This window comes from Hippocampus bargibanti, linkage group LG11 (assembly GCF_051943395.1).
Source record: "Hippocampus bargibanti isolate YZ-2025 linkage group LG11, ASM5194339v1, whole genome shotgun sequence".
In the NCBI taxonomy this organism is placed as follows: Eukaryota; Metazoa; Chordata; class Actinopteri; order Syngnathiformes; family Syngnathidae; genus Hippocampus; species Hippocampus bargibanti.
The window spans coordinates 7,589,932-7,611,475 of NC_142744.1; the positions used below are offsets into that span (position 1 = coordinate 7,589,932).

At 40.7% G+C, this 21,544-nt stretch overlaps 1 protein-coding gene across 1 annotated transcript; it reads right to left on the reverse strand.

Annotated features, from left to right (window-relative positions):
- Positions 1 to 85: 85 nt before the first annotated feature.
- LOC148891372 (rap guanine nucleotide exchange factor 4-like) lies at positions 86 to 21,471 on the reverse strand. The gene is made up of 30 exons (XM_089009218.1): positions 21,268 to 21,471; positions 16,583 to 16,725; positions 16,302 to 16,390; positions 15,331 to 15,477; positions 12,961 to 13,033; positions 11,860 to 11,915; positions 10,179 to 10,285; positions 9,977 to 10,098; positions 9,630 to 9,813; positions 8,371 to 8,455; positions 8,214 to 8,274; positions 8,042 to 8,118; positions 7,736 to 7,882; positions 6,688 to 6,782; positions 6,492 to 6,577; positions 6,338 to 6,416; positions 6,060 to 6,210; positions 5,889 to 5,977; positions 5,761 to 5,788; positions 5,607 to 5,682; positions 5,384 to 5,530; positions 5,197 to 5,294; positions 4,139 to 4,264; positions 3,822 to 4,000; positions 3,629 to 3,719; positions 3,500 to 3,550; positions 3,337 to 3,424; positions 3,204 to 3,268; positions 2,126 to 2,180; positions 86 to 2,034 (listed from the first exon to the last, which is right to left on the reverse strand). Exons 1-30 carry the CDS (start codon positions 21,333 to 21,335, stop codon positions 1,907 to 1,909), a joined length of 2,991 nt encoding a protein of 996 aa, XP_088865344.1. The 5' UTR covers positions 21,336 to 21,471; the 3' UTR covers positions 86 to 1,906.
- Between the last annotated feature and the right edge of the window lie 73 nt (positions 21,472 to 21,544).

Below are 21,544 nucleotides of genomic sequence, written 5' to 3' on the forward strand. Positions count from 1 at the left end.
TTCGCAAGAACAGAATGTGAGTACTTCTGCCACCACTGTGTCTCTCAGTTACGGTTTGCTACGTGCACTCCGCAGCAGACTCGCTGTTCAAATATGGTCAGTGGCATCCAGGGCATTCCTCCTTCCTGGATGAGTGTGGCTATATAAAGCTTTCTCTACACTGCGTGAGTGCACACTTAAACACGCAAACACACACACATAGCAGGCAGAGAACCACACACAAACTCCCAGACCAGAACGTGACAGACAGTAAATCAGTTAGCAACAAGAATTGCTACCACACATACTATACTTCTCAAATTGTGCATCCACATGGCAGCATGCGTGACTCATCCCAACAGGAAGTTGGGATTAGTGCTTCTTATATCACGATAAATAGTAAACTGAAATTTATTTTCTTTGAAAGGGCACATTCTGATACAGCTTTCCGGTCGGTTTGACTAATTCTCCAATTTCTTGACAAATATCATGAAGTCAAGGTGTCTGTTAAATTCGCCATTTTAATTCACATGTACAACACAGCTAACCAGCTGATCATGACGGAAGCAAGCCAGTGGGCAGTTCTCAATACACAGTACGTTTAAAGCTCCTGAGGTCAAATGAAAAAGAAATCACATTTGTCAATATCACACCCAAAAAACTTTGACATAGCTAATAAATAAAATCGTTGGAAAACGAACATATAAAAACAAATAAACAAACAGAATACAACTGAAAAGATTTCTCCTGAAATGATAAGCAACATCGCCAAAGAGGTGGGGAGGTTGTTTTAGGCCGATCCCTCCAATAAAATAGGACTTGATATTGTATCAATTTTTTAAATCCAAACCAATTTTTTTGATTCACTGAGGGAAGACTAACAGTTCAGCAAAGTAATTAGCGGAATTATTTTTATTTTAATGTGTTCATAAATCTTAAACTGGATATTATACCACTTTTGTTTTGTTTTAATACTGAAAGAGTAATAACTACCCCAATTTCCCCATGGTGGTACTATTAAAGGCTTTCTGATTCTGATTCTCAACGCTCATTTTATTAGCCCAGCTATGACATTTTGCATAGGATGTTAGCATTAGGCTAGTGAAGTACCTCATGATGTGCTGCTTGCTCTCATACCTGGAGAAACTCTTTTTAAGTAGTGTCACATATAACACCACACCACTGTGAACAGAAGTGAATTTAAAGTTTCGTACGTTCGTTTGATGTGCCACAATAAGGAAGTTAGCATTGTGGTCGACCTGAAGATAAGCAGTGTAATTAAGAGCAAGAAGAAGAGGCAGAGACGGTCCACAGTATGGTGTAATTGTTTGACAACAAGATTAGAGTCGCTTGGTGATTACGTCACCCGGGGGACGTCGAGGAGTAGACAAGAGAGTGACTGGGTTTATCGAATACCGGATTGGCAAATCAAATAAAAGTTACCACGTTAGCCCAACAGCTGCACTCACGTGCCTTATTTGACAACACAACGCCCAACTGAACTTCAATATTAATCCATGTCCCGCTGCCTTGAAATAAATGGCGAAATGGTGATTCTGTACTGAGTATGGTGATTAAGAAACATATATTCGACTTCACTTTGGAACATTTGGAGCATTTGGCTAGCACAACAAACGCTGATAGAAATCCACCGTATAGAACACCAAGTCTATGAAGTTCAGTCATGCAGGATATTGATTCAAGTTCTAACAGGTCCCAAAAACAGTAACAACTACTATGGTTAAACCTCATTCTGGCATGGGGCTAAGACACGGCGAGAGGAAGAGACCTTTGATGGCACAGTATTTGTCCTTTGAGCTTTCAAAGTCACTGACTGTTTTGTGTGTTGCTACTTAGCGCGTAGTTGCTGACGCGTCCGCTTTGTGTGGAGTCACGAAGAAGGCGACGTGGTGAAAAGATTTGAGTTTTATGTCCGCCGAGGTTCCAGTCGGTATGAGAGCTGCGTCAGCGCCCTCTGGTTGTCAATCACGCAGAGCTTCCTGACGTAGCCTCTAACCTCCGCCTGATTCTTGTTGGGTTGGCAAATGTCAGGATCTGGAGGAGGGAAAAAGAGATGTGTTGTATGTCTGGGAGCCTGATTAAAAAAAACATTAAAATAAATTAAAAATAGAACGTAGAGACTTACTGAAAGGCTGGCTTCTACAGTGCCTCACTTGTCGAATTGTGTTCGCTATCATTCGCTGATAAAGAGAAGAGCCCAAATGTTATTCGAATTAAAAAAAAAAAATACGATAAAAACAAAATAAAAGTAAATAAAAATACATAGATAAATAAATAAATACACACACAACTAAACAAGCAATTACATAACTCAAGAAATAAAAGTTAAATAAATTTGATAAATAGATAAATAAAAGCTAAATAAATAAATAAACACAACTAAACAAACAACCAAATAAGCAAAAAAGGGAAGAAATTAAAGTTAAATAAATAAACAAATAAATATGATTAATAAAAGCAAAATAAATAAATACACATTAATAAATTAATACATCCATACATAAATAAACACAAACAAATAAACAAACGAGCAAATAAGAAAATAAATAAATAAAAGTTAGTTAAATAAATAAATAGGATAAATAGATAAAAAAGCAAAACAAATAATAGCAAAAAAACAAAACAAATACACGAAGAAATAAACATAAATAAATAAATAAATTAAAAAAAAATAATAAATAAAAGGCTTCAAGCTGTTTCATGCCATTCCCTGTTGAAGTGTACTGTCAAACTAAACATGAAACTATGTGGTGTATCTGGCGCGTGTGGCTGCCGCTGCTCACCTGTAGAAAAAAATATCCAGTGAATGTAAAGTGTCCTTGAGAGTTTTGAAAACATCTTATAAATGAAATGTATTATTATTATTATTATTATATTATCATGACTTCTGCTGGCTCTGGAAAGGCCATCAGCGAATTCACTGCCTTCGGGTGGCAGTGTTTTACAATACTTGGTTGACAAAACTGATTTTATTTTCTCCATTTGTGTCTTTATTATCCTACACCCTGGCACCAGAGGTAAGTTTATCATGATACACAAACTGTAAATATGTGCTTTCTATCAAGATATCGTAAAAAAATATTAAAATATAGCTGGCCTTCAGGTGGAACTTCAGCAGGGATGCTAAAATGCATTTGAATCATTTTCTAACTTTTTGTGAGCATTGTACAAAATTGACGATGTAAACAAGAAAATTCTCTTACCATTTTCTCAAAATTGACCATGCTGTCAATGAATGTCTTGTTGCCATCGTGTGTAAAAGTCATATCTGCAATGACATTTTTCATTATGAGTGTGATGACATCCAAAACAAAATCTGCTCGCTGAGAATGCTACCTTTAAGTAGAAGGGGCATAAAAGGGATGATTGGCGGCTCCAGTTTGGTTACAGTTAATCGGTATGATCGATGATTTCTTGATGGGTCCTGAACAGAAAACGTCACAGCAACGTCAATCGCAAATAATTGAATGAATATTCTCACTTGCAATCTGCGACTCACCATCATGTTCTCAAATTCGGCGTAAAACTTCTTAAACTTGGTCGGCAGCTTCTGATAAGCCAAGACATGACAAGTGAAGATTTGCTCCGTGGTGAAAACGGACAGTTACAAACATGAATTGGTGTTTACCTCCCATGTCTGACTCAGTCTGCTTACGGCGGGGTTGCTCATGCCCATGATGATGGCAAAAAATGAATTCAGGTTCTTAAACTCCCGACAGCTAGAGAGAGGGACAAAACGAAATCCCAAATTTCTTTCTTTCTTAATTTTTAAAATCATCATTTCTCTGATTTGACAACATGAAGGAGTTCGTCCCACTCACTGCGCGGCTATCTTGATAAACTTCTTGAGAAGCTGGACCCTCTTGCTGAGCTGTCCACAGAGGCAAACCTCAGTGACCACCCAGAGCTGAACCTGGTTGAACCTTCGCAGGAAAAGGTCCAGGTTGGCCGTGGTTCTTCGGAAGCTTTGGCGGCCGAACGTGTGATAGAGCAGTTCGTGCTGTGGGTTGTGCGGACAGGGCGTTATTCAGATTTTGAGGAGCAAAAAAATAAAATAAAAAATCAGTAGGTCATCAGTCGAGATTTACATTGTACTATACTACTGTGTAATTATTTCCGTTGTGTATTTGTGTGGTACCTCGTGCACGCAGCTGAAGAGCTCCCAGTCAAACATTGTCATTTGATAAGCGAGATCCTTTGAACTCATCAGCTCAAAAGTCGACATTGAACCTGCTGAGGGTCCCTCTTGGTCTGCGAGGGGAGTCTGAGACATGTGGCAGAATCATCAAAAATAAATAAATAATAACTGTCTACCGAGTTGAGGTGATCTGTGAAGGATTGAATTTCTTGTTTTTTAATTATGACAAAAGTATCGTCCACATATCTAAACCAGTGTCTAGGCTGCTTAGGCAACACAGGTTACGCAACATTCGTAATGCTGATGAAGTGATACCGGAGGGAGTGGGGCAAACAGGCCAGTCGTTAGTCAGGAATGTAGGAACAATCAGTGGGGCCACAGGGAGTGGTCCTCGGCTCCCCCCAACCTGAGAGTAGGGACCTATCATAGCTTTGTCCGGCGCCGCCATGTCTGGACATTAGGGATATATAAATAGGGCCGATACGACCAGTAAGACTTAAGTTCGCTGACGAAGCCTCTTGGAGAGGAGGCGAAACGTCCGACTCCTTCAAAAAAAGTACATATGACGGCTGAAGAAACCTTCTCATCGATGGACCACTCCTGTACGACTGAGAGCTTACACAGACGACCATCACAAAGGTAAATAAAACGACTTCATTATGGAGTACAGTTTATTTCTTTAATTAAAATACAATAGCATATTTATTATACATAAAATAAGGTATATTTTGTGTAGTTTTAAGGCTTATTAAGTAGAAAATTATGTTTTATGGGGACCTGGGAACGGATTATTCTCATTTTAAAGGTTTCCTATGGGAAATTAATGTTTGGAAGAATCACTGTTCGCCTTACAAACACTTTCTGGGAACCAAATAAGTTCATAAGCTGAGGTATCATTGTATATGGATTTTCGCCTGACCCCCAAAAAATTCTAATTTCAAAGGATGGGTTCCAAAAATAATTCAGCGAGTTGTCAATTTGCTGAAGAACATTGAAAAGATCTTATCGCTGGGTTCTGAAGTTCTGAAGACAGCCAACAGAGATAATTCACGACGTACCAGACTACTGAGTTGCTTCCTTGCACAGACAAACAACCGGCCGTTGATGCTCAGAGAAGAAAACACCGAGACGACATTAGGCTTCAGGACTTGTTTCTCTGTAATACAAATTGACATCGCATCACTTCAACCAAATCACCCTTGAGAAGAACGTGAGCCGGCGTCAAGTCTCAGATATTCATCTTACCACCAGCTGAGCTGAGGTGAACCAGCACAAGCTCATCAGTGGAACCAAGTTTGTCGGCCACGGCACATATCACTTCCCTGCCCGTCGAGGCAACGGCAACTCGAATGGTGGTGTATGTGTGGTCACTGCAGTATACCTTCAATAGGACTAGCACATCACATAAATTAGATGTGACTTTAGAAAGAGCTGATGATTGTTTTAATCCCGTCTCACTGTCACTTACTGTCATCTTGATTTCTAATGGCCTGCTTCTTTTGCAGCCTCTCCTCGCCGTTGCTAAACTGTCGTATGAGAGTCTTCTGTTGAATGAAAAGCCACAGTCAGTAAATGCAGCACCGCTTTCGCACATTCTGGCAATGTGTTGGACATTAACGTGCCTTTTTTGTGGCCTTGGCTTCCTCCGCACTATGTAACAAAATAAAATAAATAGTAGTGACCCAGTATTCACAAAATAAATCTGAATAGGGCACGTGTGTTAGTTTAAGATACATAAGTTAAAACCTACTGCAGTTTGACAACTTTCTCCAGGTCGGGAAGCAAATCTTTCAACGTTCTTAGCAACCGTGCGTCATTTGATACACTTCCAAACAGCTCCTGCAGAGCACAGAAGAAAAAAAGTGACTCATATTGGGATAATATTGATTAACCGGAATATAATCTCAGAGAGATTTGTTACCTTGAGGAAAGAAATAGCAGCAGGTTCTTCCTGGAGGAGAAATGTGTGCGTGTTAGCCCAGCGCAGAGCCAGAATGAGAACTCTCTTCTTACAGTTGAGCGCATGCTCCAAACGCTCTTGTTCGGAGCCGGAAGGGGAGGCCGCATGGTAGGTACACATTTGGTTAAAGATATCAAAAACAAAACAAAACAAAACAAAAACCACCTAGACCATTCATTAATTTGTAGACTAAACTATCATCCATGTTTTATCTCTCTTTTGAGAGGTGAAAAGGATATTGGGCCATGAGTAGAGGGCACAGCTGGCTGTTGGGCATGAAGACGCAGTGCATGAGGACAAAATCGTCCACCGCTGGGTCTGAGTGAAGAAATAAACAGTGAAAATGAAGAATAATCCAAGGGCGAGGAAGAAGACAGTGTTTTGCTTTGCAACCTGGTTCACTGTGATGTATGTCCATTCTCATGGTCTCTAAAAAGTGCTCAAGAATCTTCTGTGGAGTGCCTGAGATCACAGTATACCTGAAAAAACAAAAACAAAAGATACATTCCAACTAATCCATGAGAACGAATGGTGACATTATGTAGGTATTTATTCATTTATTTCTTTGTATTTTTTTAGGCATGTCTACTTGATGCTTCCCAGGGTAGAGGCTCGAGGACTCTTCTCTAAGACCAACACAGCTTGCTCATGCTCCTTCAAACGCACCGTGTTGGCCTCCACGTCCTGCAATTAAAACCAGAATACGATTGTGTAGCGTATTTGAAAAAAAAAAAACGATCAACTACTTGTTTTGACACAAGAGGGAGACAAAAATCTAATTCTGACAAGATCATCCTAATGTGGTGCTCTCATAGAAATAGATTTCTATGGGTGCTCTGGTTCTGACAATTGAGGCTGCGAATTTACCTTATAATTTTGTATCAAATTGGATAGATAGATAAATAGATAAATACATAGATAAATAAATAAACAAATAAATAAATAAATGCAGAAATAAACACATAAATAGATGCTAATAGACAGACAGACATCGATAGATAGATAGATAGATAGATAGATAGATAGATAGATAGATAGATAGATAGATAGATAGATAGATAGATAGATAGATAGATAGATAGATAGATAGATAGATAGATAGATAGATAGATAGATAGATAGATAGACAGAGGGACGGACGGACAGAGAGAGAGAGAGAGAGATAGATAGATAGATAGATAGATAGATAGATAGATAGATAGATAGATAGATAGATAGATAGATAGATAGATAGATAGATAGATAGATAGATAGATAGATAGATAGATAGATAGATAGATAGATAGAGGGACGGACGGACCGAGAGAGAGAGAGAGAGAGATAGATAGATAGATAGATAGATAGATAGATAGATAGATAGATAGATAGATAGATAGATAGATAGATAGATAGATAGATAGATAGATAGATAGATAGATAGATAGATAGATAGTCCTTGAGAGCTTTGAAAGGTGCTTAAAATGTATTATTATTATTATTATTATTATTATTATTATTATTATTATTATAGATAGATAGATAGATAGATAGATAGATAGATTGATATTTTTGCCCTCCTGATAATAAAAATGCAGTATTGATATTTATCTTATGTGTTTATTTGTACAGTCCCGTCCATCCGGTTATGACCCACGTACCCTGAGGATCCTGTTGAAATCCTCCTTGTCCACACGAAGGAAGTGGCAGTTGTCCTCTCTTAAGACAATGGAGGCAGCGCGAGGCGAATCGGTGACCAGGGCCAACTTTCCGAAATCATCGCCCTCGTGGAGTGTACACACCACTCCCTGACAGACACAAACACACAGGTTTGCACAATCTTCAAAAGATTCAGAAAGCCCGCAGAAATGATGGTTGCAAAACTGAATTGTTGTTTGAATTTGTTATCAATGCCACTCGGCAGAGACGTCAAGCACTGATGGCAGTATCTGAAGCATTTCACCCACCTTGCCATAGATAACCACATTCACGGAGCCCTTCTGGATGATGTACCACGAGGTCCCTTCTTCTCCTTGGTTGAACACTGCGGGTGGGATGCAACAACACAATCCAATGTGGCTTTAAGATATGTTGCGAAAAGGAGCAGGAATTGGAGTCTGCGGCAATGTCAAGACCTACACACAGTTCCGGCTTTGGCGTGCGACTCGAAGATCACCACACTCGCCAGTTCCCGCTTCACCTGCAAGTGAGAGCACATCGGCTTTGTTTGTCAGAGGGAAAATGATATTGTTTTGTTTTGTTTTTTTATCCGAATGAAGCACGGTGGTTGACTCACGGTGTTAGTGAGGTGAGTTAAGGCCTTGATGTGAAGCAACTCGTCATAGATGATCTCAAGGTCATCGCCTGTCCTCTGACCAGGCCTGCGCGCACACACACACACAAAAGCACACTCACCACGTAATCATCACTGTTCAACTGTTAAACGTTTTTTTTTTGGGTCACATTTCGCTTTGCGACCAACGGGTGGCACTGTCGAGCCCCACCTGCAGCTGCACATATGTGGGTCGTTTGAAGCAGTAGCACATAATAATAATAATAATAATAATAATAATAATAATAATAATAATAATAATAAATTTCATTTCTCATCACCTTTCAAAACTCTCAAGGTAACTTTACAGTCACAGGATATGTTTTTCTGTGGGTGAGCAGTGGCACCCACATACGCCAGCGTTCACTCAACCCGGAATAACTCAAAAAGATAGAAAGTTAGCTAGCTAATAGATAACTAATAGATAGCTAGTTAGACAGATGTCGCCATCAAATCACAACATCGAAGAATTCGCACCCAATTTCCACCGGCAAAAGATTTCTAGCTCCGCCCTCCGCTGGAGAAAATCTGATTAACGCTAATCGTGTATTATTATTATTGTTATTTATTTTTGATGATAATGTCACTGTCAAAGACGGACGTGAGCTAAACTAAAAGCTATGATGGACAGCCCCTCCCACCCCCTCCTGCCCACCCTGACAGCACTGGGTAGCTAGTTCAGCCAGAGACTATTACACCCGCGCTGCAAGAAGGAGAGGTACCGCCGCTCGTTCCTACCGACTGCTGTCAGGCTTTGCAATTCTCAATGATCACATGTGAAAAAAAGACAAAAACAAAAAAAAACTGGACACTTGTAAATATGGGTTGATGCAATACAGCTACATATACTATCAATATGCCTTTCTTGATACTTGCACTATGTACAGTTTTTTATGAAACAGTTTTGCACATTTACATTTGCACAGTATACAGTTGACATTTTTATTTTGTTATGCTTAGAATATCTTGTTTTCTATCCTTTCACCCCCACCCCTACCCTACCCCCTTTCAAACTGCTGATGTGGACTGCAAATTTCCCCATTGTGGGACGAATCAAGGTTTTCTGATTCTGATTCTGAAAGACAGTGTTATGAGTAATTGACATATGCTGCAGCGTAAAACGTTGCAATTTAGCACATATTATGCAGAAGTGATTCCTGTAAGACAATTTCAGGTCCAACCAATTGTGAACGGCTTTTGCGCATCAATGTCATGTGACTTACGTCTTCCTGAGGATCATGCGCAGCAGTGCGTCCGCTCCAATCTGAGCAAGGAAGAGGATGGTCTCTGGTAGTTCCTCCTCACTTTCCCGCTTCTCTTCCTCACTAGGCAGCGGCGTGTCATCTTCCTCATCATCGAGAAAGCGATAGAACAGGTACTTGTCCTGGAAACCTAGCTCCTGGTCGACTTGAGAGAGAACCAGAATGCAACAATCGCTATTATTAAACACAAAAGCAAACTTCAGAATATTTATTTCCAATTGTCCATTTTATTGAAGTTAATGTTTTCATGTTTTTAGCTGGTAAGCATTTGAAAAATGAAGAATAGAGAAAGAGAAATTGTTAGATACCATGATTCAGCACCTGATCTTCAAGCAGCGCCTGCCACATGCCAACAGCATGAGAACGAGTAAGAACGCAGGCACTCTGCAGCACGAGCCAGTCCACGAGTTCTGTGCCTACGCAGCATTGTCTGCGATACAAAATTGACATGTCATAAGAATCCGGAAAAAAAAGAAAAAAAAAAGTCAGACAACTTTTAAATAGCATCACCTGTATGTCTTGAGGTGATATTTCCTGTCTCGGATCATGTGAGGGGCTCTGGAGAGGATGGCATTGCGGAGAACCTTACCTGCTCTCTGGAGCTTTTCTGTGGGTATCTAGACAACATTAGAAAGTTGCAGGAAATTAACCCATAATTCACATTTTCCCTAAGAGTCTGCTGCCGTATGAGAGTCTTTATTTTGTGAATACTGGGTCACTATCATTTTTTTACATACGTAGTTCGGGGGAAGCCAAGGCCACAAAAAAGACATGTTAATGTCAAACACATTGCCAGGATGTGCGAAAGCGGTACTGCGTGTGCTAACTGTGGCTTTTCATTCAACAGAAGACTGTCATTTTCCCTCAGTCTGCTCCAAAAATGAAATGCTAATTCCAAACGTAAAAATAGATTAAATATGAGCATTGCGTACGTACACTAGCACATTGTCACATTTTGGTTTGCGACCATTGGGTGGCACTGTTGTGCCCCGCCTGCAGCTACACAATTGTTGGTCGTTTAAATCTGTGGCAGTTAAAACAACCACTCAGTGTCAGATCATTGTTTGTTTCATCCTGTCAGGTTTGCTATTTTTTTTAGACTGGGTTTTGTTTGTTACTTTGGACCTTTTTGTTCTGATGACTCTGTTGTTTTTTGGATAAAAATATTTCTTCAGCTGTCATCTGTACTTCTTTGAAGGTGTCGGACGCTTCGCTCCTCATCCGAAGAGCTTCGTCAACGAACTAAGGTTGTGCTGGTAACTCAGACAGAGGTGTCGGTGCCAGACATCTGCTCTGATAGGTCCTTGCTCTAAGTTTGGGGGGGCACTGGAGTACTCCCTGAAAGTAATCTGATTACATCTTTTGTTATGTCTGATTACCTGTAATGTTCTATGCCTGGCTCTGATTGCCCCATTAGCTCTGGTACCTGTACGACTGAGAGTTTACACAGACATTTTGTTGTTTTTGATTGAGTTCCTGTTAACTCTATCTTAAGACAATTTATCAAATATACCCTGCACCTCTCTCCTGACTGCTTTTTTTGTAGTCCACCACCACCTTGCAAATTATGACAGACATTTTGTAGCATTAGCACAAATCCTTTTGTCATGTTCAAAGTAGTCCAAGCGTGAGAGATTGTAGCTTTCTGTGCCATGCATGCATATAGATGCACCCAAAAAAAAGGGTTCACACCTGCATCTAAAGCGGACATAAGTGTGTGCGCCCTCACTGGACCGCACTTCAAAGCAATAAAGGAAGGTGCACTAATTGGCCCGATAGGATCTTTCTTCCGTGTGCATGCATTAACCACTATTAGCATAATTAGGAGAGGATCAGAGTAGTGAGTCATTGCTTGTCTCTGCTCATGGAACACGCACACACACACACACACACACACACACACACACACACACACACACACACACACACACACACACACACACACACACACTACTATTCTGGCATTCTTGTTCATTCACAGACATGAAAGTATGCGGTGGTGTAAAGCGTTTCTATTTTTGCACACGGTAAAATATTATTCATCCATATAATCTCCTTTCGACACAATCGCGTCAGTTAATATGTGGAAGGAGCGTATTTGGCCCTGGGGAAGTGATCATTTTTCTGAATGGGATTAATTATGGATTGGGTGCTCCTTGCAGAGTTGGAGCCGGAAACATTGAATAGTTACCTTATTATGAGTTTTGTTTGCAGAGTCTGAGGTCATCTTGTCTTTGTCGGCAAGTCCTGAAGAGAAAATCATACTCTGACTTTTTTTTTTAATTTCCGATCAATGTAAACATTCAACAAAGACAAATACCCATTGTGTATTTAAAACACGCACATAAGTTTGTGCATGTATAATGGAAAACATACAGCAAAAAAACATGTAACGCATTCAGCAAAGGAGAACACAAACAGTGGGGCCGTTCATGTAGATGGATAATAGAAATGGATAATAGAGCAACTAATATTGCTCTGCAACTTAGGTGTAACTCACTACAGTACCCGTGTATGTTCATGTACTGCCCCCAGCTGGTCAGAACGTGCACAACAGAAGGAGAAGAAGTACCATTTCCACTGAATTGTTGCGAAATCTCTTCCATTTATTTACATTTCATTTTCATTAATTCACGTTTTTTTAACTCATTCACTACCATTCACAAATGTATTCGGGAATAGAAAATATGACACAGAGCGCCATTCCCTAATTTGTTCGGTTTTTGTTTTTTCATGCTTGAGTGCCAATAAAGCGCTGGCCATGGCCTCTGGGAATGTTTTTTTTTCAGAAGGGGGCAGCATTTCCATTCTTTCCATGCCATGTTAGCGCTTTCTTCCGACTTCAGCTGTTGTTAAAGCGCTATATAAACCAATATGCATGTATTGCATTGTATTTTGGACAGCCGCCCTCATTTCAAGCTCATATAACTCCAGACCCATATTTTCGAGGAATTAACTCTTTTTTTCTGATGAAAGAAGATAGTCAAAGGTTTCTAACGCTGTACTGAATGTTTATGTAGTCCTAAAAGTCAATATTCTGTGGGTACTGGAATTTCAGTAACAATGACAAAAACCCTGGCACTGGAGCGGACTCATGTTTGCACATGTCTAGCAGTGAATGAGTTAAATATGTACAATATCCTAGAGTGCCCATTTCTATTTAATTCCAAACATTTTTTGTAGGCTGGAATGTATACATTGCATTTCTATCCAACATCAACATCCACATTTCACAGCTGGATAACTGGGTCCAATCAGGAAGGACATCAGTCTAATATGCAAACTGACTCACTGTCACTGTTGGAACCGCTCTCCATTGCTCCATAAGGAGGGGCCAACAGTCCAGCCAAGCTTTGGCGATGCTTCTGCAAATCCAAACAAGTACATTGCATTACATTTAGTTCACCATCCAACAAATCAGAAAGTCGGTTCCACCCGAGAACCCGCTTATGGAGACACATACAGTATATTGTGATTGCATAACGTGGATATCTGAAGGTCCAAAGATGATGGAAGCTACAGATAACCCACTAAAACTAAAATACACCATTTTAGGGATCACAACCAGATTTGGACCATGTCCTCTGCTATGCATCATCTGTTTAGTCCAGGGGTGTCAAACATTTTTTTTTTTTTGCCGCGGGGCACATTGTAGTAACGGTTTCCTCTCGAGTGCCGCAATGAATTTGTGGAAACCATTAGAATGTTTCATTTCCTCCATATATTACATTCAGAATACACAACAAATTAATGAATAACTAGTTTTAAAATCTGAAGTCAATAATAATGACTGTTAATGTGGTTTACATATGACATTTTGAAAATTTGATTAGGACTTTAGCAAGTATCATGGCAATTCACATGCTTAATTTGCTTTTGTGGGTCGAATAAAATGATGTGGCGGAGAGATTTGGCCCCCGCGCCTTGACTTTGACACCAGTGGTTTAGTCCATCGCATTCGCAGAGTTGGAAAACAAAACAGACAGACACAGAAACCACTATGTGAAAACAAAGCCCTTTGTATAGCTGAGATCGTTTAGATGCGGAACTATTAGCATACAGTATGATTTGGTCTGAATGTTTTTTAAGGCCTCAAATTGTTTTGCTTTGTCTCTACTTTTGACAAAAAAATCCATCATGTAAGTGAGCCTGAATATGTCGCTGCTCCTTTCACGAGGTCATTACCAAGCAACCCATGTATCCTGAGCACTTAGAAACGAATACAGGCGGCACTTGTCAGAGCCGCTGCACAAAAATAAACAGAAAGCTGGCCGAAAAAAGTCAAACAATCCCATAAGTGCAAAACACAATTGTGTGGAACTACAACAAGCACAGACAAAATATATAATAAATAATTCAGACTTACCTGATAAAAACAGCTTTATTATATCCAAAAGTGGGAAAACTGGGATCCCCCAAGAGCTGCCCTCTGCTCCTTTATGACTCACGCATGCCGCCCGATTGCATCGCACTCGACGAGCTGCTTACCCCTCTCTTTCTCTTTCTCTCGCTCTCTCTCTCTGTCTCTCTGTCTCTCTCGCTCTCTCTACCACTCTCTTACAGTGACCGAGCCAATAACCCGACCACTTTTCCCTCCCAGGTTACCACAGTGATCCGAGTCTTTCTGTTACCGCGCTACTCCGGAAGATGAAGGGGGAAAAAAAGAAAGGGGTAATGAGGATGGAGCCGGAGGCAAGAAGAAAAAGACAACATGAAAGGGAGGTAGATGTGTGTGAATAAAGAACTAAATATGTATGGGTGAATATAAAAAAAATTTGAGCCAAACATGACAGAAACAACTGTGCTCTTGTCATTTCTGCTGGTTTCTTTTACTCCCATCTTTAAATAAAAACCCATGACTGGCATCATCCTGTTTTACGAAACAGTCAAACAGGAAACACAAAGAGCCTTTTGCAACGAACGACGTGAATGAGATTAAAACGAATACAACCTCGGGCTGCGATTCCCGCTTTGTGGCCTAAAAAAATGATTCAGTGCACTTAGCGGACAAACACTAGCGATTACAAGCTCCTAACGAGATATTCTTATGACCAACTTGATAAGATTGTGATCCAGTGGAGAAAATTTTGACTATGGTCGTAAAGAAGCTGAAGCATTTCTGTTACATCAATGGCAAAAATCACCCAAGAAAAAAAGACAAAATATGAGAGGCCAGTGACAGTCTGCACTTATCGGGTCTCAAAGTCATAACGGACATCAATTACAATCTGGCATAGAACGAAAAACTAATTAAAATGAGTTTGACAACTATGCTTTAAAAGGTGCAAAATAACAAAATAAACACGCGAATCGCCGTTCGTAGCCTCTTGAATCGTGACAGTGAATTTTGTGGGAGAGCAGCTGCTCTGCCAAGGACAAGTGACCTTGTGAAGGGAGCAGCCTTTGGGGGAGGACAAACCTCACCAAAGAAGCTTACAGGAAGCCTGATACTAATTTGTGGAGACCTTCTGGAGGGGCAAGGCCGACAAAAAAAAATATGGGTATGGGTAAGGATATGGGATGTTTTTGTTTTTTTTCCCCGAAGCACCAAAAAATGGTTTTGATGGACAGCCCTCTTGTGGTTACACAGACAACATCAATACAAGCTTGTCTTTTGTCCAAATAAATGCATTTTGGACACTCACCCCCCCTATGATCTCACCTCCCAGAGGGTCTTGAACTCCCTCTGTTCAATTCGAAGAAGCTCACTGGTCTCTCTGCTGATAATGGTAGCGTGACGTGGCGTGTTGTCCAGGATGGACTCCCCAAAGGCTGTTCCGATCCCCAAAGTACAGATGGTGACCGCATCCTACAGATGAAAAAAAACACGACAGTTTTGACATGAACTACTTTGTGACAAAAAAATTGGGATGTGACAGCAAAGTAATCAGAAAAATTAATTTGTGGTAATCCATGGAAATGCAGTCAAACATGAAGGGCATAAAATCTGATTTTTACATAAATATCTCTAGGTGCTGGACATAATTAGGAAGCGAGAGGCACACATTCTTCATTTAGTGTTCTGAAATTATCCTGAATGCTATATATACCCGAAGTGACATTTCAAATATAGACACCGAATCTAGGCCACCAAGTGGGCTGTATTCATGAAAACGACCATTCAAAATGGAGGCGCTTTGTTATCTTGGCCTTTTACTGGAACAAATCCTTTTACTCCTTCCTTATGTGTCAGTCTTCTACCCGTACATGAGAATACTCATGGTGCTTCCCTTTTTTCTCCCCGACCTTTTGTTATGTGACAGTCTTTTTGGAAAATCGCTTGAAAAAATAACGCAATCACATCATGATAAAATTCAGATGCTATTTCGCAGAAGTTTATATATATATATATATATATATATATATATATATATATATATATATATATATATATATATATATATATATATATAGTAAAGTCTCATTATATCGATATTCAAGGGAGTCCGAAAAAATATCAATATAACCGGGACTATCGATATATCCGACCCTGTTTGCATGTAATTTTCTCCGTGCGTGCATAGAAATAGTATCGATATAACCGGGACTATCGATATATCCGATATCGATATAACGAGACTTTACTGTACTTTGTATATATTGATGACGTGTGTGAGCTTCATTGTATTTTACCTGGTGGTTAGCAGTTTCGGACACTTTGACATCCAGAGAACCGGACAGCACGGCATACCAACTGGTCCCAATGTCTCCCTGTCGAAACACTGTAGTAGGATTTACAAAAAAAGTATGGCAAACTCATCTGACATCTGAGATTTGGGGATTAGTGGAAAAAAAGCTTGATTGAGTCAGTAAAATTGGGTTTTCACACTATTGGTGTTAAATAAAATTTTCCTGGGTTGAATACACCATATGACTACCAGAAAGCAATTTTCATGAAATGACTGCTTACGTACGTGTAATGCCTTTCTCCAGACATTCATAGAAGGCACAGGTGCAGATTTGCACCAAGAGTGGAGGTGGAAACTTAGTGAAGGCTTTAACCTCTTTCAGTCTGGTCAGAATAATATCCACATCCTCTCCTGAGCGCTCCGAGGGCCTAAGCAGGGGGAAAAATGTTGATTACATGTTAAGGCAACTTTGGATGATCTTCACACAACATGATTTCTTCTGTGTGTCATGAGGTAACTTGTTTCATACAAAATGCGAAGCAACGCTATTTCAGCACTGAAAGTTTCATTCAATTCTTTATCATAATTTGCTGGGCCAAATTCATGAATATAAATTTAGTTCAAATGAACCCAACTCGCTTTAGTGTTCTATCCTTACTCCGTCTTTATTTGTCTGAGCTCAAACAATCGGGAGCTGCGGGAGTTACTTCTCATGGCAGACCTTAATGGAGGATCTCATTTTAGCCTTGCTTCTATTTCTAATGCTCTTAATTCAGAGCACAAGACATTTCGTCGAGACCTGAGATCACAATCAACTTCGATCAGAGAGCGGCAACGTTTTGTTCAGAAATTTTGGTGACAAAACAACACAAAGCCAAAGCCACTGTGAGCAATACACCCGCTACGACGGCTACGTCATCCATTCACTTTTTTTTTTAGTCTTGCGAGTGACTCATCTAGGAAGCACCACTGTCGAACACCACTTTAAAATCGCTTCACCTCCATCAACTGACTCTTCTGCTACCAATCTCTACTGTTCTTTTTATCACGCAAGAATGAAAAAAAAAAGAATGAGAAAAAGGGATTTTGGCCCCCAGGCACTTCAAATTTTCACCTCAATCCATTACTACCGACCAAGAAAACAACCTCACATGCTCTCCCCTCCATTAATGTCTGCGAAAAAAAAGCTCTTCAGGCTCATGCATGATTCTCCCACTGCAAGAATCAAAACAAGGGCGCAGAAAATCTTCATGCACCCTCCGCACCCTGCCCACCACCTTTTCTAGCGACTCCCCTCTATGAGCATCAAATACAGCAGACATTTAAACAGCTTCTCCCCCCCAAGCCTTAACTCTTGAAACAGTAACCCAAATATAACTGGATAATGCCTCTTTATATATATATATATATATATATATATTATGATGATACTAGTGCAGCGTGTTCTACCGGAGACAAATTCCTTGTGTGTTCTACATACTTGGCCAATAAAGATGATCCTGATTCTGTGATTTCACATTTGCACACACAGCACATTTGCATCCCGGAGCAGTAGTTTGTCCTCCGTTCCTGGAGGAAGCTACTTGCAGATCGCAGAAAGGACGGAAGGCGCATAGCAGACCTTCCAGCTTTGTAACATCTGCCATTAGTTCAGGGACATTGCTGCTGTATTTTTTTTTCTTTAAATCTGTGACTCATCCTCAACGCATCTCGGAGCAGACTGGGGTAAACGGTTTGGACAGGTGGAGGCAGTAAGGAGACGACCTGCTTGACTTCTCAGGGTCAAAGGGCTTGTACCAGCGTCACACTTGACCCATCCATCAGGAGGCCGAATGTCATCATCCGTCAGTGAGTTTTCCCTGGTTAACAGTAATTGTCTTTTCGGGGTCATCGTCCTGTTCGTGCTCCGCGTGACTGTCAAAAGCAATCTGCCACCTCCCCCCTTTAGTCTGAGACGGATGTGACCTAAGAACTTCACGATTCGTCTCGCCACGTGTGTCCTCCTTGACCAGCCTAACACGCCGCTTCTCATAAAAGTGCCATCTTTTTTCATTCTTTCTTTCCTTAACTCATTCATTGCCATTCATGAATTTATTCGGGAATTGAAAAGATGATGTAGACCGCTATTACCGAATTTGTTCGGGTTTTAGTTTTTCATGCTTAGGTGCTGATAAAGCGCTGACCATGGCCTCTGGCTGTCACGATCTGGTTGGCGACCAACGGGTGGCGCTGTCGGCCCCGCTTGCACCTGCACAGGTGCTGGTCGTCCTGATCAGTGGCAGACTGCCACGTTCTGGTTGGCGACCAACGGATAGTGCTATCGGCCCCGCCCTCAGTTGCTCAGATGTTGGTCGCCTTCATCAGTGGCAGTTAAAAGGACTCCCGGCATGACCATTCTGTGTCGAGTCATTGTATGCATTGTGCAGTGCATTCATTGCATTGTATGCTGTACATGTGTTTGTTTCATCTTGGCATACTTTTACTCTTGGTTTTTCTTTGATAATTTATATTTTTCTGTTCAGATGATTTTGATGTTTTAGATTTTGTTCCTGTTGACTTTATTTTAATACAATTTCTCAAATACAACCGCCATCACCACCTTGCAAACCGTGACACTGGCAATGTTTTCCCTTCCACAAAGGGAGCAGAATTTCCCCTTTTTCCATGTTAGCACATTATTCCAGCTTCAACTGTTGTTAAAGCGCTATATAAACCAATATGTTTGTATCGCAATGCATTTTGGACAGCTGCCCTCATTTTAAGCTCATATAACTCCGGACCCAAGTAATTTAGGAATTAACTCATTTTTTTCTGATGAAAGAAGAGAGTCTAAGGTTTCTTATGCTGCATTGAATGTTTATGTAGTCCTAAAAGTCACTATTCTGTTGGTCCTGGAATTCGAGGGATAATGACAAAAACCCTGGCACTGGAGTGGACATGTTTTTGCTCATATCTGGCAGTGAATGAGTTAAATAGTTCTGATTCCCCCACACGTCGACTTTAGTTCATCCGTGGCAGCCTAGCGCAAATGGCAAACACTTGAAACACAAACACAGACTGAAAAGCAACACGTAGGAGGGGACCACTCGCCCGCTTCACCCAACAACCATCTGGGCTACACCAAACCTGCGAAACTGTAAACAACACACTGAATACTAATCGGTATAAACAAATGTGGAAAAAATGTCTCAAATCGTTCATTTTGCCAATCGTGAATTAAATTTCGTACAATCGATAGAGCGCAGTATTGAAACATGTTTGCACAATCAGTATTTCAGCAACAACAGCCCGCTTGATGTCACAAAACTAATCACATCTTATCTCATATTATCACACCCATTTACAATGAATATCTTCTGACACTTGACATATGAGAAAAGCTCACATTTCAACCTCGGAAGTCTCATCATTGTCTTCCTCCATCATGATTGCTCAGGTAAGCACATCAACAGTTCGCGTCGATGAAATGCTCCCAAATGCACACTGCTGGATTGTGATTGAATAAGAGGTGAATGAGTGAGGAGCACTGAGTGATGCACAATGAGATTCCAGTCCAATCTAATCTGATGACCGAACCTACGCTCAACGCTGTCTCTGTTGGTTGCTGTCAGGAGGACTGCAGGCGCATTGTTACAGCTTTAGCTGTTAGGATATATAAATCAGTATTTCTTGTATTGTATTGTATTGTACTGTATTGTATTGTATTGTATTGTATTGTATTGTATTGCTGCCAAAACCACGATGAATTGCAGTCATTTGACATGCTGCATAATTTGAATAATGTTCAAGGAGGAGGTTGTCACTTTTCATGTCAAAAATAAATAAATAAATAAATAAATAAATAAATAAATAAATAAATAAACAAATAAACAAACACCCTTCTCTGTCACTCATTTGTCACCTACACCACCGCAGTTTAAAATATATATATAACCGATCACACATTAGACTCCCGAATTCAAGCGAGGTTATGATGATGGATGTGCGACGATCAAAAATTCGATCAGCGGGAGTTAGTGGCTCAAGAACAATGTTAATTTAAAAATATGAAATTTGATCATTTTCACCACAAAGTTACATTTCATTGCATACAATGTAAGTTTCAATCCCCTCCCCCCCCAAATAATGATTTTAAAAACTGAAAACGCATGACTGGATGAATGGTTTTCTTTTTTTCTCAGTCCTCATACACTGGTTGATAGCACAGCAATTTCATATGCTACCCAGGTGATGATGACAAGATGGTTGGCTCACGTTGCTAATGGCAACGTAGGGACGGACGTGTCATGGTGAGTTGTGTCGGGTATTTGTGGGTTTGAGGGCTGTCGGGGTGCATGCCTTTCTTTCTCTGACTTTCTTTCAAGGTAAGGTGCTCATCATTCCTTTTATTTGTTTATTTATTAACTCTTAATTTATTTATGTACGTGCGTAATTATTTATGTATTTATTTCTTTAATTGTTTATTTATTTATTTGTGTGCGCGTGTGCGTGGCTATTAGCAACCTCAATTGAAAACATAATGGGTGGGTGGTCATCATCTTGACAGCGTCAGCAAAAACTAATCTGAAATTGGACAATGCTGACAGGAGAAAAAAAGGGTGCAAGAAGAATGTAAAAGGTGCATTGGGATTTTGTCTCAGCCGTTAGAAAACCATGTGCGTCGTGTAGCAACGTGTGCAGTGCGGTAAGCCCCTTCTCGAAGCCACCGCCGCCTCACCATAAACGCATCACTAAAACAGAATAGTAGCTAGAAAACATGTGGGCTGCACATCCGACTTTACTACGCGTTCAAAAAGCAATTACAGCAGCGATGAAAGGCACATTTGAGAGTGCATAGCTCCACCGCATACACACAGTAATCGCCGGGTGCTAATCGATCACTCCGATTCGGTTCAATAAAATCAGGCCCCCCTCGAGGGTGGCAGAGAAAACGGGGCAAAACTCGATCCACGCCTTGGCGTCGTACCCACCTCTTGTCCAGACAGCAGATCCACTCGGGGGACGAAGACAAATTGGGGGACGCTTGCACCGCCACCATCCTTGTCCTTCCTTTCGCCGAGACGCTCGGAGCAGCTTGCGATGCTATCCCAGGGTGTCGGTTAATATATGCGAAGCTGCCCGCGGCCCCTCCCGCTTTGCTTTGCTGGCTGCGGACAGCCGTGCACAGCTGCACTCTGCCGCACGACGCCGCTGCCTTCAGAGCTGTGGCATCGTGCACACGCATGACTTGTCAGTCTGACTGGAGTG

What these genes read in the sequence shown, in the direction of transcription:
- LOC148891372 (XM_089009218.1), bottom strand. Translation starts at nt 21,335, where the DNA reads ATGGTGGCGGTGCAAGCGTCCCCCAATTTGTCTTCGTCCCCCGAGTGG. An exon ending in CCGAAACTGCTAACCACCAG is followed by an intron (nt 15,478 to 16,301) that starts GTAAAATACAAT and finishes TTTCATCTGTAG; the next exon opens with GATGCGGTCACCATCTGTAC. An exon ending in GACTGAGTCAGACATGGGAG is followed by an intron (nt 3,551 to 3,628) that starts GTAAACACCAAT and finishes TTGGCTTATCAG; the next exon opens with AAGCTGCCGACCAAGTTTAA.